Source organism: Aquarana catesbeiana, linkage group LG08 (genome assembly GCF_042186555.1).
Source record: "Aquarana catesbeiana isolate 2022-GZ linkage group LG08, ASM4218655v1, whole genome shotgun sequence".
NCBI lineage: Eukaryota > Metazoa > Chordata > Amphibia > Anura > Ranidae > Aquarana > Aquarana catesbeiana.
This window is the reverse complement of record NC_133331.1, coordinates 76289300-76308511: the sequence shown is the minus strand read 5'-3', so window position 1 is coordinate 76308511 and position 19212 is coordinate 76289300. Positions and strand designations below refer to the sequence as shown.

Genomic DNA, 19212 nt, shown 5'->3' with positions numbered 1-19212 from the left:
ACGGACTTGCCTACACACGACCACACAAAAGTCCGACGGATTCGTACGTGATGACGTACACCGGACTAAAATAAGGAAGTTCATAGCCAGTAGCCAATAGCTGCCCTAGCATGGGTTTTTGTCCGTCGGACTAGCACACAGACGAGCGGATTTCGGGGTCCGTCGTAGTTACGACGTAAAGATTTGAAGCATGTTTCAAATCTAAAGTCCGTCGGATTTGAGGCTGAAAAAGTCTGCTGAAAGTCCGGAGAAGCCCACACACGATCGGATTACCAGCCAGCTTTAGTCCGTCGGCGTCCGTTGGACTTTTGTAGACGAAAAGTCCGACCGTGTGTACGCGGCATTACTTTTTGCCATCTACCTTCTTTTTGCCCAGACCAACGCCCGCCACAGCGCCCAAGAATAATACCTTAATCTTGGGTGCCCCTCCACACCCGAAGTGCTCTCTGTATTCCATCTTGTACCCCATGGCCCACAAATCAATTCCAACCTCGTTCAAATGTACTCCATCCGCTCGTAAATACCTCCATGTCTCAAACTCGAGTTCCAAATGCCTAACCGCCAGCCCACCATTATTCACTACAAACTTGCTCACTTCCCTATTTATTTTTTTACGTGCCCTGTTGACCCCGTCAACTGATCTAGCCATCCTCCATGATGTCCGGGCCACCATGTCTGACCAGACGATAACCATTTTCGGAAAAGCTTCTCTTAACCGCCAAACATCCAACTTGATTATTAGATTGTAAGCTCTTCTGAGCAGGGCCCTCTTAATCCTATTGTATTGTATTGTATTATAACTGTATTGTCTCCCTTTTATATTGTAAAGCGCTGCGTAAACTGTTGGCGCTATATAAATCCTGAATAATAATAATAATAATAATGTCACGCTTCAGGTCCACCATGGCTCTAATGCCCAGGTCATTGCCGCCAGCGTGTATTACCAATACATCCGGCGGCCTATCACGCTGCACATAACGATGCACCTCCGACACCAATCTGCCCCACAACATGCCTGGGATCCCCAACCACTTTATGTACGCTTCCCTCCTGCTAAAGCCCAATTGCCTACCCTCATAACGGGCGTCCCCTCTCCGAGCCCCCCATGCCACATAGGAATGGCCCATGATCCAGACCATCCCCAGCAGCGAATCTAAAATAGAAGAAAACACAGAAAAACCATACTATAAAAACAATCCCATTAACACTTTACACACCCCATCACCCATATCTCTATTACACCTGAAATACTTTACCTACAAGCTTATCACCAGATTGGGCCGCACATAAGATTGAAACCTCTTGGATTCCCATCTACCAATCCTCTTCACAGTCTCCTCCCCCAATCCATTCCTGGCTGCTTCAGTGGCTGCTCCTATCCTGAAGGAATGTGACGAGAAATCCTTCTCTGTCAGCCCCAATCCCCGTATACATTTTGCAAAAACCGCCCTAAATTGGAACCTGGATAAAAATTCACCTCCTGAATGTACCAAAAAGGGGCCCATTCCCACCGGGCGAAAACCCAAAAACTCCCGAACCACCCCAACTGGGCACAACTGTGAACCCATAACCGGATACACCCGCACGATTCTGCCTCTTCCCAGTTGATCAGTCTTTGATTTTCTCAAATACAACTGCAAAACTTCCACCTCATACTTCACATCCTGATAACTCAGCCCTCCTTGTACCCTCTTAGAAGGTCTAACCAATTCCCCTATTCTAAAAGCCCCAAAAAACGCTAACAAAAAGGCTACCTTAAACAACATCACTTCGTAACCTGAGGAGCACACCCTCTCCAGCTGCGCTATAACACCCTGCAAAATCTCAAATGTCACCGGCCTTCTCGCATCCCGCCTAACCATCGCCTTTCTGTAACCCTTCATTGCCTGCCGTACCCAAAAGTCTTTCGTATAATCCACCTGACCTTGCAACTTAAACAGAAAGGCCAACCCAGTTACATTCCTATTCACTACTGACGCGGATACACCCTCCTCCATTTTCCTGGCAATGTAGTATATCAACAGCAATCTCACCTCTCTACCAACCGGCTCTTCCCCAATATTCTGCACAAACTCCATCCATTCTTGCCATACCCTCGTGTAAGCCGCCCACGTGGACCCACTTACCGAGTTCTTTATCCATCCAGCGATGAGGCCAATGCTATCTCCCACAGCCAGTCAGGACAAGGAACCCCGTGTTGCTCCGCCTCCGGCGCCAACTCCCGGAACCTTTCCCACTGGAAGCGAGACAACGCATCAGCTATAACATTTTCCACCCCTGGTAAATGGACAGCGTGAATGAAAACATTCAATTGCAAACAACGTAGTACCAGGTGTTGCAATAACCTATTCACTGACGGAGACAATGCCGTACTCCTATTACTTACTTGTACCACACCTAGATTGTCCCCGTGGAAACGCACCTTCAAATCCCTGAATGATGCTCCCTATAACTCCACCGCCAGCACTACCGGAAACAACTCCAGCAGCACCAGGTTCTTTGTAAATCCTGCGTCCACCCACGACTGAGGCCAAGGCCCAGCGCTCCACTGCCCCTGAAAAAAGGCCCCGAACCCTGTTGAACCGGCGGCGTCAGGGAATAGTTCCAAGTCAAAATTGCTGACCGGACCAGCCATCCAGAAAGCCCTACCATTAAAAGCTTCCAAAAAGGTGTGCCACACCCTTAAGTCCGCTCTATGTGTTTCTCTCAACCGCACAAAATGTCTTGGGCGATTTGACACCGCTCGTGCTAGCCGACAACCTTCGACAAAAAACCCTTCTCATCGGTAATATGCGGCATGCAAAATTAAGCTTGCCCAATACCAATTGTAGCGTTCTTAGCTGCACTTTCCGCAAACCCATTATCCCCGCAATTTCACTCTTCAGGTCCTCCAGTTTATCGTCCGGCAACCGGCATTCCATTGCCTCCGTGTCCAGCACAATACCCAAGAACGTGATGACCGTACACGGTCCCTCCGTTTTGTCAGCCGCCAATGGAATGCCAAATTTGTCTGCGATGTGTTCCAACGTAGCCATAAGCACCGCGCAGATCCTCGAATCAGCTGGGCCCATGCAGAGAAAATCATCCAGGTACTGAATTCTAGAATTCACACCGACACCTCCCTGACAACCCATTCCACAAATGAGCTGAACTGCTCAAATATCGCGCACGATATAGAGCAGCCCATTGGTAAGCATTGGTCAACGTAAAATTCGTTGATCCAATGACACCCCAATAACCGAAAGCTGTCCGGGTGTACCGGCAGCAGTCGGAAAGTTGATTCCACATCCGCCTTTGCCATGAGAGCCCCTTTTCCATACCGTTGCACCCAACCCACTGCCGCATCAAATGATGTATAGGTCACGGAACACTCACCCTGGTCTTTAGCATCATTGACCGACCCCCCTTTCGGGAAGGATAAATGATGGATTAGCCTAAATTTTCCTGGCTCCTTCTTTGGGACCACCCCCAGTGGTGACACCACCAAATTATCCAACGGAGCCACTGAAAACGGACCGCCCATCCGACCCAATGCAACCTCCTTCCTTAGTTTCTCGGAAACTACTTCCGGGTGTTGCATAGCTGACCTTAAATTAGGCGACACTGGTGGGATAACTGACAGATTGCACGGTATCCTAAAGGCCCACTGAGAAACCTTCATCCAACAATTGCGCTGCTTTTTTGTCTGGGTACCTACCTAGAAACGGCCGCATCTTTTCCACTCTCACCGGGGTCCTCCCTTTTGTTTGCAGTTTCTCCTTGCCTACCCTTTCCTTGTTTGAAACACCTTGACCCCGGGTGGGATCCCCCACATCCGGAACACTCGTGTTTATACTTACATGTGGCTCCAAACCTGCAGGTCCCGGTGTTGTATTGCCAACAAACCCCCTTTTTGATTCCGACCGTATGTCCCTGGGTGGAAGGTCCACCGGTCCAACCCCTGGAAAAAACTGGTTGGGGGCCCTCGCCGTCGTCATCAATCTCATCCACAGGCTGATGTCCTTGTGATCCCAACGCAGCGCCGGTCTAATCGCCCTCCATTGACGGAACTGCTCATCATACCTCAGCCACGCCGTGCCCCCATATACTCTGTACGCCTCCCCAATAGCATCTTGATAACAAAATAGCACCGAGCAATGCTCGGGTTGCTTCTCACCTATCACACTTGCCATGATCGCAAAAGCCTGCAACCAGTTTGCAAATGTTCTAGGGATTAGCCTGTACCTCCTCTTCTCTTCGTCCTCCTTCTTCGAATCGTCCGGTTTCACCCTATCCAGGTTGAATTTTTCTAAAGGCAGTAGGGAAAATATCTCAACATACTCACCCTTCCACAGTTTCTCGCGCACTTCCTGTTTCAAGTGCTACCCTAACGGTCCCTCATAGCACACATAAACCTCACACTTGGCTGCATCCGCCAATCTGGTTATGTCCTGCCTGCTTGTGGTCTCCGTTGTCTTGTCCGTCCCCTGCGCCACTGCACTCCCAGACGCCACCAGTGAAGGCGTGGCCACTGCTGCCGTAACCGTTGGTACTACTGTTTTTCCCCCGTGGGCACTACTGCTCCGGGACCCCCTGTCGGCGGAACCCACGATGTTGCTGGGCCCGGGGGAACCGTCCCCGCTTCCTCAAAGCGCTGAAGTAGCTCCTTAATGCCCGCTAAAAATCCCCCTAATCCTGAAGCACCCCCGCTCCCTGATGCCCCAGACCCACTGCTAACCGTGCCCCCAACTGCACCCCCACTCTAGCCTGACTAGAATCAAAGAGTAAAACATTGGACTCACCAGGCTGCACAGGCGTAGCCTCATCAGCCGGACCAGGGATCTCCATCGCTGCTGTTCTCCTTTGGTGGGGGGCCGATTCTTCCTCTGACCCGGACCATCCCCCTGCTCGATCGCAACCTCTTCCTCCTTCTTCTTCTGATGAAGGCCCACCCGGCCTGGCCGCCAAAGTTGCCGCTGGGACTGTGGCCGGACGCCCCCGCCTCCGCGTGTCTCTTCCACCTGCTGACTTGCTTGTTGCTTTGCCCGGACCGGTGTGTATGACCTCAGTCCTGCCGCATGGTACCTGTGATGCTCTGCTAGGCCAACCCCTCTCAATCCTCCTGTGTGCCCCTGCTGTGGAACCGGATGGCCCAGGGCTCGCTGCATGTGTCCTCTCCCCTCGTTTCTGGCTCTCTTCTCCAGGGGGGCGGGGCTCTCGCTCCTCACTCTGCCCGCTCTGCCAGGCCGCACCGCTGCTCCATTACCGTCCATACGATCTCCCTGCCGTGCCCTGTCTGCGCTGGCTCTCCCTCCAGCCATCCGTTTTGGCGGCGGGCCCACCACGGGACCCGTAGGAGTCCCGGGCTGCCGCTGTCCAGTCACAAGCTGGTCGGGGGAGAACCTCTCAGGCGGGCGGGACCGCCGAGTTCTGGTGCCGCTCGATCTCCCCAAAACCTCTGGCTGACTGCTCTGCAATGCTGCTGCTATGGTTTCTTGCAGCCATGCTGCCCCACGAACTGTGGCCTCCTCCCTAAGCTGCTCCATCAGGCTATCCAGCTCCATCTTCTAAGAACTTTCCTCAGCTACTATTACTCCCCCCTGGGCGGGGTTAACCTATAAAGCCCTGCTTGATACCTCCCCCTCAGTTATTTAATACCCACCCCTAAACTATTAACTCCCCTGTTACCACAGTCATGTATGCCCTCCACTATGCATTACATGCTGTTGCTACGGGCTTTTCTCTATAGGTGATTCAACGTGCAATGCATGGGGGACACATAGCCTAATATGGAGCGGCATAGAGTTAACACTACAGGTAAACAAAAGGCTCAAACGCCTGTAGGAGCAGCTACTTTGAGCTTTATTGTGCATGTGGCCTTACTGCTGCTAAGTCCTTGGCTCCTTGGCCTTGCCATCCTGAAATGACCCTAATTTTGGTCTGTGAAAAATGTTTTTACATGAGTTTCATAAGAAGTTGAACTAGAAGCTAGCACTTTTTCTTATTATTTAAAAAATGTTTACAAAATAATGTTAGTTTTGAGGTACTATTCAGTTGCTCCTCCTCAGGCCTAACATTATTTAACTATATTGCACTTGGGTTGGTTGATGTGATGATGTGAACTTGTGATGTTTGTTTTATACGTGGCATCATCAACAATGATGATATTTCATGTTCTATGTGACAGTTGAGCTTTTCATTTTCAAGGCATAATGCCTGTACAATGCAGCTAAAAGCATCTGCTCCTCAAGGAGTTTAAGCTTTTTTCCTGCCTGTTAATGCCTCCCCTCCATGTCAGCCTATTGCATACTAGTTTTAGGAGTTTAGTGGCAGGAAAGTTCAGGAAAGGCAGAAAAAAAAAACAAAGATTTTCATTTCCAATTTCTTTGGATTTTTTTTTCTGCCTGCTGCCTGTAAGCTGCCCTGCCACTAAACTTCTGAAACCGCACAGTGTTCCTTGGCCAATGGCCATGAATGAACACATAGGCTAACATGGAGGGGAAGAGGTAAAGGGTAGAGAAAAAAAAAGCTCAAAAGAGCTAAAAAACCTGGAGAAGCAGCTGCTTTGAGCTATGCATGAGGCCTTACTTCAGCCTACATGCCAACCTAACACACATCCTTGCCATCCAGGAATGTTCTGTCTGTGAAATGCGTTTCTCTTACACATGTGTAAGTTGAACTGGAAACAAACACGTTGTGTTTTGGTTTTTTTTTTGGTTTTTGAAATTTTATAAATAATGTCTTGTGTTGTGAGTTTACTGAGGTACTGTACTGTTCTTGCTTCTCCTCATGCCTAAACATTGTGAACTTGCAATGTACATGTCATTGATGACATTAACATTATTTTTTATATAACATGTTCTGTGCAATTTGCGCTTTAACAGCTTTGTGACCAGCAAATAAACATGTTTTCTTTCATAATGTCTTTTGACTGCATTTCAATTCCTCATATTATGGCGAAAATGTGTAATTTTTCATTATTTAAAAAAAAAAAAAAAATGGTCACATGACCAAAATCAGGTATCAGTAATTGGTATCAGCGAGTAAATGATGTCAAGTATTGGTACTCGTACTCGGTGTCAAAAAAGTGGCATCGGTGCATCCCTAGTCCACAGCATTCCCCATTACATCAGACTTCACAGATTTCTCTTTTACAAGTACATCGCAGTCCAGTGTTCCCTTTTTACATCAGGGTCTGCAGAGTTCCCCCTTGCACTGTAAAGCAGCAAGGGGGAACTCAGTGCTGGGTTACATTAACCTGACATTCATGTAGAAGGAGGAATATGTTTTTTGCCTTTTTGTTATACAGTAACTAAAGTCAAAACTTTCTTTTAATTTTCGATAGAATGGTGAGAGATTAATAAGCTTGTCAGTTTTTATTGCTGTCTGTGCCTCCGTTATAGAGATTCACCCTCTCTAATTGTACTGTTTACCATTACAATGAAAGTTAAAGTAAAAGTAAATCCCAAATTTTGGGTTGTCCCCAGAAAAGTAATACAGTGCAAATCTTACAATGGGGACACTAGTTCTGGTGACCTGGGGGTTCCTAAGGAATTCCCTTAATTTGCAGGGATTTCCTCTCACTTCCTGTTTGGCTTTGGGACAAGAAGTGTAAGGAAATCTCCCCAATGGGACACGGATGGTGAAAAAAAAAATCTGACAGGGGTTATGACCCTCCCTTGCTCTATCCAAAATGAAAAAAAAAAAAAGTTTTGCCTATACTTCTACCTTTCAATATATATATTTATATCTAGAGATATGTGAACTGTTTTGCATTGAAAACAGTCATGTTATGTACTTTTTTTGAAGTGTCAGTAAAAAATGTTGCTCTGTCAGTAAATTTAATGATTTGTGTCTGTGGCTAGATAGGAGTGCAGAGAGAGAGAGAGAGTGCACAGATCACACAAAACCCTACTGGTGGGCGTTTATTGGGGAATTTGGGGTACAGGAATGATGGCGGTAGGAGGAATAGTCCACAGGGCAAACAGAAGGCACAGCAACAAAGAGTGATCCTCCGCATGACATTATGGGACAGCAAAGGGCAGATAGTTCACAGGGCAAACAGAAGGCACAGCAACAAAGAGTGATACTCAAGATGGAAATATGGGACAGCAAAGGGGAGATAGTCCATAGGGCAAAAAGAAGGCACAGCGGGGCTTAAGTCCTTGGCACACATGGCAGAGCAGTGTTGGCACAGCAGGGGTTCAAGTCCTGGGCACACGGGCAGAGCAGAGTATGGCACACAGGGCAGCAATTGGGTACAGCAGAAACATAGTCCAGAGTCACAGGACAATGATCCAGGCACAGTGAGTAGCCGGCCACAATCTGGTACAGCAGAGTCCAGAACCACAATCCAGGCACAATGAGGGACAGCCAGCAATAGGAACAGCAAGGTTCAGGGACTCACCAGTCAACAGCGGCCTCAGCGGAGAAAGTTCAGGCAGAGTGGCAAGGAAAAGGAGGTCCAGAGGGCAGATGTCCTTCACAAACCCATTGCGGGTCCAAGGAAGGCTGTGTGTCCTGGCCTCAGCTTCAGGGCCACACAAGTGGCAGGTGAAGGAAGAGCAGAGAGTCCCAGTGTCCAGAAAGTCACACAGAACTACAAGGCCCAGCAGTGCAGAAAGCAAAGTTTGTCTCAGCAGTTCCAAGCATTTTCTTGTCTCCTAAGTAGACTTGCAGCCTTGAGCTCCTCCGCCTATCAAGGAAGTAAGCTCTTTACAACCTGCCCCCCTTCATTGTTTTCTAGGGTACTTTGAATTCAGCCACACACCTCCCTGTGCCAAAGCGTCTGCCTCTATCCTCAAGCAGGATACAATTATGTATGCGCTTCTTACTGAGGGCAGCCTCATGTCCTACCCCTTGTGGCGACACAGGAACTCACAAACCAATCTATGCAAATAAGTTGACTTTGTTACACACTGCATCTGATTAAAATAAACAAATATCCAGATCCTTGTTTGGGATCAGTGGCTAAAGGCATTGACAGAGTGTTTTAGGATATCAGCAGGACAGCTAGAATTTAGCATCGTAAAGTGGACTTTGCATGGAAAACAGGGAATTCAAACAAGCTGCTGTGCCACTTTTATGGCATTAATCTCCCTTGTTAATGTATTGCACCAAATTTATAAAGGATTTTCAATGCTTTTGGTTCTTACAGCGGCTCGTGCACCAAATCCAGATTGTTCTAAAATGTTTCACTTTTACATTGTGTCACATTAAATGCACCATTTTTACATTGTGTCTCATTGAATGTGCCAAATGTTAACTGTTACCATGTGCTGTTACCCGTGGCAACCACGCCCAACGTTCTGCTATGGCTGGGCATCCTAATGTGGATTACACCAGTGATCTGCTGTTGCTGGACAGTCTGAACTTTTGCTCCAAATTCCTGCTTTAAACAGTAAAGTGTGCCTGGGACTGTCTGCTGTTGCCCGGGGTAATTGGGTGCCTGCAGGTGGGACTGTGCTAAATGTGTTCCCTTCAGTGAGGCATGGGTTACAAACTTTATTGTTGCTACTGGCAACCACCAGTAAGGTCAGTGTACATCTGCTTTTAGTTGCTTGGGCACAGTCAGTGCCAATCGACATGCCTTGACAAGTTCTGCCAGTTACAGCATGCCTGCAACCTTCAGCTTTGCCATCAAGGGGTTACAACAGCGTGCTCAGGGAGGGGCCTGCCTATCAGTTCTTCAGACGCCAGCGTGTCTGGAAGTGAGGCTGTGGCACCGCACCCTAGAGGAGACCCAGCATTTCCTGTTAGCAGCAGACACCATGAGCCAGAGGAGCAAGATAGTGGAGAGCGGACCCATGATGCCCGTACTGATCTGGTTGCCTGATATGCAGGAACGGACGCTGGTAGACACCGGTGTCTGGCTGGATCATTGCGGGGGGATTCGCCCTGGGGATGATGGAGGGGATGGAATGGCTGTTCCCAGAGTGCCAGATACCAACAGCAGTGGTGAGTTCCTGGATCCGGTGCGGTCATAGTGGCGAACCGCTCACCTGGCTTGCATCCAGCCAGCAGGATTCGCGATACTACCAAGTGGACCTGCATTCAGGACTCTGCACACTACAGCCAAGGATATCCCGGAAGGCCTGAGCGGGCCTGGAGTCACCCCAGAAAGGTGGGGTCAAGTCTGAGCCTAGTGATTGCCCTGTTAAGAACATAGGAGGAGTGGAGTCTGCTATTGTTTCCAGCCTGGTCGGGGACCCGACAACTGTAAGTACTGCCCTGCAGGAGTCAGATGCCCCTTGCTATTCCTAACTGGAAGGAGCCAGTATTGGAGGGGAGTCTGCCTTAAGCTGAGCTGGAAGGGGAGTGCAGGGGGAAAGCCATAGATTGGGGATCCCCCAGACTGATAGTGGAGTTCGGGTCCCTAGAGAAACTAGCGGAATGGTCATCTCCTGAAAGCTGCTCAGAGGAGGAATGGGAGACAGGAGGTTCCAAGGTCCTGGATGTGCCATCTGAGGAAGGAGAGGAGCCAGATTTTGCTGGGGAGACCAGAGGAGCTACAGGAACCCCTATCTGTAGCAGACAACTTTTTGTCTGAAGCCCCCCCACCACCCAGACCAGAGCGCCCCCCTACAGGCAATGGATGCCTGCGTCCTGTCCAGAAAAGGAAAACCTAGAGAGCTGGTCAGGCTTTCCCGGTTCAAGCGGGAGGTGGAAAGAAGGGTTGCTTTGGAGTGAGGTCTGGACTTCCCCTATGTCCCTCCCGAAGTCATGGACATCGTTGAGGATTCCCCGGGAGAGTGGGAGGATGACCTGATTTGGGAGTTTCTGCACATTCCTAAGCTGGTATGGGTGCCAGAGTTTGAGGGCCCATTTTGTGGGCATTCAAAAGGAATGGCGGCTGGGGAGGTCTATCTACAAGGACTGAGTGATGGTTGCCAGGATGGGACGGCCTACAAAGAGTCACTCTGTCTCCATCAGGGAGGAAGGGGGTGACAGGAAGAGATTCCCTGACCCTCACTTTTATGCATGAGAGGGACTATTGGAGTACAGTGCTATAAAGTGCCACATGGACTGCTCAGGAGGCGCAGAGTGAGTGTGTCCTTCATTTCTCCCTGACTTTGCAGGAACAGACTGGCCTGCCACCCTGGGTGCCCAATGGATGAGACGTATCCCGTTGTAAGGACACTCAGGGTAGGGTCTGTTCTTGGAACTAACTCTTTAAGGAACCTGTTTGCCCAGGGTGCCCTTCCCACCAGGAATTCCAAGAAGAATGTTACCTTTGAAAAAAACACATGTTGTGTTTTCCCCTTTGACTTTCTGTCAGCAGGTTATAACCTCCTCCTGACAGAACTACAGGTGAAATGTACTTTGAAAAGGACCTGTGTGTTGTTGTTATTTCTGTCAGCAGGATTTATAACCCCCTTTTGACAGAAATGTTGTAAAGTGTACAGGTAGCGGTAGGATAGGAGGTTTGTCTGTTTTGCAGGACTCTTCATGTTTTTTTTTTTCTAAATTTCCCCAGTCAAGGGACTGACTGGATTTTGGTGGGGGGTGAGTGTAGCACCCTCTAGTTAGGTAGGTGCTAAAGTGAGGATTTTTGTTGGCAGAGTAGGTAAATTTAGGCAGGCTGGCTGGTTGCTAGGCCTGTTTGTTTTCATTCTGGGCTGGGAGTAGCTCAGTGTAGAAGCTGGTGACTCATAGGCCGCATCACTTCACTGTCTCCTCCCTCTTCCTTCTAGAAGGAGAGGAGGGGAAGAAAGGTAGGGCTGCCTGGGGTATCTTAAGGAGCCTTTACCAATCCCCAACTTGGATTGGCAGGGGGCAGGCCTCCTTAAATACCTGGGGTCAGCCCAGCTGGGGAGGAGTTGTCAAGTCGAGCAGGAATGAGAGAGTGTGGAGGCTGTCAGGGCCCACAGGGAGCTCCCCAGTCTGGGGGGGTGGGGGGTGACCCTGGGCTGGGGCTCAGGTGCATCCAGGAGGAGTGACGAGATCCTGGAAGGAGAGGCATGCATGAGAGAGCAAGTAGAGGACAGCGGGAGAGAACACTTCTAATAGTCTCCAGGGAGGACAACTGGTCGCAGCCAGGAGGGCTGGTGAGTGAGCACAGTCGAGAGGACTGGGGAGGCATGCCTAAGAGAACTGGGAGATTGCAGTTTGAGATGGGTGCAGAACCAGGAGTGAGGATTATGAGAAGGGCAGTGGAAAGAGGTCATTGCAGCCAGGCTGGCAGGACCTGAAGAGAGCTATCTGGGAGTGGTAGCTGAATAGAGGACAGCTAGCACCTGAACTATTTCTACACCACAGGGGCCCAAGGTCCCTGCCCGCAAAAGGCAGTTCTTTGAGGTCTGGCTGAAGCAGTGTCAGGCCTACCCATGCGGTGCTAGCTAGTCTAGAGGAGGAATAGTCTGCAGCAAGGGAAGTGCTGGTGGAGTAACAGTCTGCAGCAAGTGAAGTGTTGGAGGAAGAACGGTGTGCAGCAAGTGTTTGTGCTGGAGAGAAGATTGACGTGTACCCTCAAATGAAAGCTGAAAGTCTGCAGTTAATGCACATCTTGTCCGTTTCATTTCAAATCCATTGTGGTGGTAAATAAAACCAAAAATATTAGAATTGTGTCAATGTTCCAATATTTATGGACCTGACTGTATATACTAGTTTGTATATAGGAGTCCTAAGCAAGTTTGCACTGAAAATTCCTGGGGCATCCCATAATTCTTAAAGTCCCATCCAAGTTTAATTCCCCCCAAATAAAATAACAAAACAAAGCTATGGACTGGTTTATGTCTCTGAGTGACTGAGAGATGGATGTCTGACTGGGCAGGGTGACAGGTGTACCACCACATTCAGCAACCCCTACGGGAGCATGGCTATACCTCTCAAGTTTTTTCACTGGAAATCTCATTCATAATACCACAGGCAATACTCAAGGAACCAGTTTAACACACACTAGTGAATTATTGGCAAAGATAACCACACAAGGGCAAAGGTAAAGGTAAACTGAGACGAGATGTGTTAATGACCTCCAAATGAATATTCAACCTCTAGGTAGAGTGTCTATAGTTTTATTAAGATTCCCATTACAGATAAGAAACAGAATTCAAATATTAGAAGCTTGTTTAAGATTTTCCTCACTGTTTTCTACTGACAAAGATGTCAAGAAAATTGAATTCTTGTGCTGTATGTTCTTTATAGACACTATTCTGTGATTAGTGAGCTTCTTGTGTTTGCTGGGTTTCATGGCTATCGTGATCTTCTTTGGCCTCTATGGTATTGTAATCTGTTGAAAAAAAGAGAATGTGCATTGGATATTGTTAAGAGTTTAATTGGTAAGCTAGTGAAACCTGATAAATGAAAAGTAATAAATTAGCCACTAACAGAAAAGATATCCATCCAAACACTTTAAAGGCAGGTATACAGTATCTCACAAAAGTGAGTACACCCCTCACATTTTTGTAAATATTTTATTATATCTTTTCATGTGACAACACTGAAGAAATTTACACTGTTATACAAGCTGTACACTCACTACTTTACATTGTAGCAAAGTGTAACTTCTTCAGTGCTGTCACATAAAAAGATATAATAAAATATTTACAAAAATGTGAGGGGTGTACTCACTTTTGTGAGATACTGTACAACTGGTATTCATTCTGTCTGCCTCTCTTTGCCACTCTTCCTGTGTGGTACATTACATGGCCAAATGTTTACACATCTACAGTATATGAGCTTTTTGGACATCCCTTTCCAAAACCATGGGCTTCAGGATGCAGCTATAACAGCCGCCACTCTTTGCCCTAGAGTGGTGTGTATGCGAGAATTTGTGCTCATTCAGCCAAAAGAAAATATGTGAGGTCAGGTACTGATATTGGATGAAGAGACCTAACGTGAAAATTACACTCCATTTCATTCCAAAGGCATTAAGTGGGTTGATTTCAGGACACTGTACAGGCCACCTAAATACCTCCACACCAGATTAAATCCAGGTTTTTATGGCCTCCCCTACTTAAATGCTAATGAACTGGTTCATGAAGCTCAGGGCTGGAAATTGTGCTACAGTATATAGGGGAGGGAAAAAGACTTGAACAATCCATTTGATCACAACAAAAGAGCACTAGAAACAGCTTCTCTGGATGACTTTGGAGAAGCAAGCAGTTTGGAAGATCCTGGAAGGCGACTCCATCAAAAGGAAAAAACAAGTTAAATAGTGGTATACGTATTGCATACTTTGCCATGCTAATTGGTGGGAAGGATAGATAGGTTGGGCGTGTGTACATTGTAGGCATATTTTGTAATATCTGTCAGTCTTATAATTTATTCCTATAATTGTAATTGTTTGTATGTACAGCATTTTTGTTTAGTGAACCAAAATAATACACTACAGAGATTTCTACGCATCCTTGTTCGTACCGCAAAGAACCTTAATAGAAGTAAAGTAAGACACCAAGTAAATCAGCAAATGTGCTTATTGAGAAAAGTATATTTTCTACCTACTAACTGAAAGCTTACAGCAAACATGTCAGCCATTTTTAAAATGTTTAAAGTTCTTAAAACTTGCTCTAGAAAATGTCTATTATTTTCTGCGAGCCGGAAATCTTTCTTTGTGCCCCTCAGATTCGGCTTCATTTTTAAACAGAGAGTTTAACTGCCCTGACTTCAACTGCCCTCATAGGAGGAGGTATTCCTTACTGAAAGTTATAGCAGGGACCATTCCTTTAAAATGTTTAGACGAGGTTCTCGTGCACAGTGCTGGAGGAAGATCAGGCTCAGGTAAGTGTTGGGGGGCTGCTGCACAGAGAAAGTTTTTTTTTTTTACTTCATGCATAGTACGCATGGAGGTAAAAAACCTTGAGCCTTTAGAACCACTTTAATTTCACATGAATTTATATTTTTCTTTATAACTTTGGAAAAATAAGACATTTGTTAGCTCTATATGTAGATTTTTTTAATCTAATTTAAAAGTTCAGTCCTAAATACCAGATACACGATTTGTCAAGTACTGTCAAAAAGTGACAACCAAATTAAGAGCCATTATTATATTTTTCAGGTTTGGTGAAGCCAATAATCACCAGATAAAACATTATTACTCAAATTGTATTTGTATTAAAGCTGAAATGCAATCTGCGTATATATGTCTTCTCTGGTTCCTTCTCCCCCCTCATTTATATGCTAATGACAATTTTAAATAAAACCCTTCCATTTTCTTTACATACATTAATTTAGATCCAGTGACATCATCAGGTTTCTGTGCTTCTCTGGCAGATCATGACTGGTGGAAGTGGAGAGCAGGGTTCTACACATATCTTCCTGAACGCATTGCAGCACCCTGCTTTATTACACCTTCCAAGGACCTTTAGCCCTGATGCAAGCCATAGGCTGGCTCTAGGGGGGACTTATGCAACTATGGACTGAATGTCGGTCTGGAGTAGTGGGCTTTTCTTAGGAAGGCTGCATTTACATGGAGGCTGCTCTGAGTAACACTGAGCCTCCACATTTGAAATGACTGAAATCCAAGGAATAAAATGATAGATATCATTCATCTCAATCAGGCTTGGGAGGAAAGTGCTAGATAGTGCTTGGTGTCTTCCAGCCAAGAGATTAAACAGGCTCTATTGGCTTGCTCTAATGAAAAGCTCCCAGTGTGCAGTAAAATCAATAATTTCAGTACAGGAGAGGAGCCTCTACAACTGAGCAAGACTGCAGGTAAGGCTGGGATTCAGCTTTAGGTAATAGGAAATATTGGAATATTTACTGATTATACTCACCATGGAAGAAGCACCATTTGGCATTCACAACGCTGGTATCATAGCAGCAATTGTTCTGCTCGCACTCTTCCTTGGTGATTCCTGGTTTACCACAGTCCCTCCTCTCAGAGGCACGTACATTACAGTGAGCTATTAACAGAGAGAAAAATGTATTGGTCACCAACAAGGTTAAGGTTGGGATCTCCTAAAGGTCAATATTATATGAAGATTTAGCTGTGACCACTATGCAGATCGGACTAACACAGACAAAAGAAGAAAAAAAAACCTCCTTACCTTGACTGCAAGGGGCATTATATGTAGCATGAGTTTTGATCACTGGGGGAAAAGAAGAACATTAGATTAGGGCAACAGGAGTAACATGGTAAACATTGACATTTCTGATAGCCAACCTTTCCTCGTAAAAATACCCAGATTTTAAAACTGTTAGAGGGTGGTAGTGAGGTGAAGAGTGGGCAAGGAGTAATAAGAAAGAGTAGGTGGGTTGGGAGGTAGGCATATAACTATATGAGGAGGAGGGAAGTGAAGCAGTGGGGGAAGAAGGGAAGGAAATGAGCCATGATAAGTGACCAGTAAAATGGAGATAATGGGAATAGCAGGGAAAGAAAAGGGGGGGGGGGTAAATATTAAGGGATATACAATCACATTAATGATGAATATTTTGGAGAGTATTGAAGCCCTTATATTTCTATTATGACAGGTTTCCTTTCAAATTTATAATGGGTATAGAGTTGCAATTGTGTTTTTATCTGACAATGAGTTCCAGCATAATGCCAAGGATATGAAAGAAAACATTATGGAGCCCTGACCGAAATATAGAGAGAGTTTTAGCTAAGCTTCAGCTTAAAGAACTTTATAACTGTTTTTTTTCCCATGGTAAGACTAAAAGAATACGAGGTGACTGACAAAGCTGTGCAACAATATACAAGTAGACACTAATGACCAATGCAGACATCTCTAGCCTAAAACCTAAACTTTGATCTTGTGCAAAAAAATTTTGTTCCATAAATACTTTATACCAGTTAGATACTAAATATTGGTTATGATAAAATGTTGTACTTATCAGTACAGCAACAATAGGTTTAGTATGAGGGCACTTGGACACCATGCTAGCTTTTGTGTATATGTCTTCACGATGAACGCAGCAATATTCCTGTAAATAATCATTTATGACCGGATAACATTTTCCTATATATTTTCACATACCTGGAACATAGTAATCCAACACTGCAACATTGGCAGGATGCAGGTTCTCCACATGTGTTTCTTGTTCAATAGTGAAAACAAACTCGGTGGTATCATGATCAAGCTTTAGGAGAAACAATAGTGACAGTGATTAAGAATAAAGTAACAACCTGTGGTCAGCATCAGTATCTATAACTAGAAAAGGTACAATTTCTGGGGAAATTGTGAAAGTGTTCTTGCCTCTACAACTGGAGTGGGCGGAGTAACTGGGTGGGGTGGAGTGGCTTGAGTAACTGTGAAAAGTGTTAAAAAGCTTAATATTTTAAAAAGTATAAATAGTAGTAAAAAAGTTCCATCATTCGCTGAAAGAGCTGAACATTTTTTTCAAAAGTAATTTTTTTTTTCAAAAATGAATTTTTTTAAATCAAAAATGATTTTTTTTTCTTCAAAAATGATTTTTTTTTTCAAAAGTAATTTTTTTTTTCAAAGGTAATTTTTTTTTTCAAAAATAATTTTTTTTTCGAAATTATTATTTTTTTTAAAGTAATTTTTTTTTCAAAAATAATTTTTTTTTTTCAAAAATATTTTTTTTTTTCAAATATATATTTTTTTCAAAAATAATTTTTTTTTAAAAGAAATTTTTTTTTCAAAAATATTTTTTTTTTCAAAAATATTTTTTTTTTTCAAAAATATTTTTTTTTTTTCAAAAATTATTTTTTTACTTTTTTCAAAAAATTTTTTTTTTTTTTCAAAAATATTTTTTTTTTACATGGGGCGGTCATAATGTTTTGGCTGATCATGGGGTGGTCATAATGTTTTGGCTGATCATGGGGTTGTCAGCTTTTGTCACTTCCCACTCTAGTTTTGAACATTTCGCCATTCATTCCTATGGGACCAATTTCGCTGCAAAAACGTCATTTCGTGGACCATTCGGCAAAACATTCCACAAAGTAATAACACACCAATCGGGAACAATCCGCTCGTTTCGGTATATTATTTGTCTCTGTAGTGTGAAAACTGTGGGAGGAGTCTACAAGCATTATCAAGTCTAGCAGATGAAGTCACATGCATTTGGAGTGTCTCAGCATCTTGTGTTTACAACCACTGTTTCCTAGCAACGCTCATGCCCTGTTTATGCTTCCCAAATACTGCTTCATCAAAACTGCCCCATCAGAATTACCCCATCAAAACTGCCCCATCATATTCCTCTATTATAAATCAGTACATGGTGTGTCTGTCCCCTCCCCCAGGCTCTGTAATCAGCTGAGATGCTCCAGCCACCTTCCCCCCTGTGTATAACAGAAGCTTTGGTAACCATGGCAACAAAACAAACACTAACAGTACACTCTGATTAATGGCTAAAATTTCCTGAAATGACCTCTAAACAAATGGCCGTATTTTAAAAACTATACATCCTACAGCAAAGATCTTTATATTGTGAGAATCACAAGACCCAGACCTAGATTTTGATGTATAGTATGTCTCTGAAATATTAAAAATGAAGGCACAGTCGCAGTTTAGAAATTGCCCTTCAAATTTGGAGGGGGCTAGAGTGTAGTTTCAATGAATGTCAATGGACGGCGTGAGTTGCAAACAAATGGTCATATTGTGAAAACTATCAGGACTATGGCTTAGCCGTGGACATGTTTAGTGGCAGCAGGGATAGCTGAACGTTTTGATATAAGATTTGTGTAGGTGGGCTTGAAAATGAGGGAGTGGCGGCAGTTTAGAAATCATGTTCTGATTTTCCAGCTTTTGTCATCTCCCACTCTAGTTTCCCCATTCATTCCTATGGGACCAATTTCGCCGCAAAAACGACGATATTTCGTGAACCATTCGGCGAAACGTTCCACAAAGTAATAGCACACCATTCGGGAACAATCCGCACGTTTCAGTATATTACTTGTCTATGTAGTGTAAAAACTGTGGGAGGAGTTAGGGTGGTAAATTTGGCTATAATAATAAGAATAATATATATGTGAGATAACAGTAAGTGGTCTTGCTATGCAAGAACACTTAACTAAGAAATACAAGTACAGATGCAAGGGGGGTATTGGGAGCAGGCTGAGTTCTTAAAGTGAAACATCATGCAAATATTTTGAAATTCAATCCAGTTATCTATACATTAAGGGTCCCTTCACACCTTTGCATTTTGGTAACAGTATGTACTCATTATAGCCTTGTGGTGCCACTCATTCTGAAGAGCACCCCAACACTGAGTGGTCAAAAAAGGTAATTTCTGGTTTTAGTTGTGCTGAAGTCCACTGGCAGCCCATTGAAAATTATGGTTTGAATTAATGCAAAGGACATTAACATGCATGTAGAAATGCACCAGAAC

General features: G+C 45.0%; 1 protein-coding gene across 1 annotated transcript in view; it reads right to left on the bottom strand.

Moving 5' to 3' along the window:
• Positions 1-12976: 12976 nt before the first annotated feature.
• Positions 12977-19212, bottom strand: part of LOC141105855 (alpha-2-macroglobulin-like protein 1) — a 181626-nt gene continuing 175390 nt past the window's right edge. Inside the window, exons 34-37 of the mRNA XM_073595998.1 lie at positions 16896-16998; positions 15966-16007; positions 15693-15821; positions 12977-13207 (exon numbers count right to left, since the gene is read on the bottom strand). Of these exons, the coding sequence (XP_073452099.1) occupies positions 13137-13207; positions 15693-15821; positions 15966-16007; positions 16896-16998 (345 nt within the window). The 3' untranslated portion in view covers positions 12977-13136. The remainder of the gene's footprint in view (positions 13208-15692; positions 15822-15965; positions 16008-16895; positions 16999-19212) is intronic.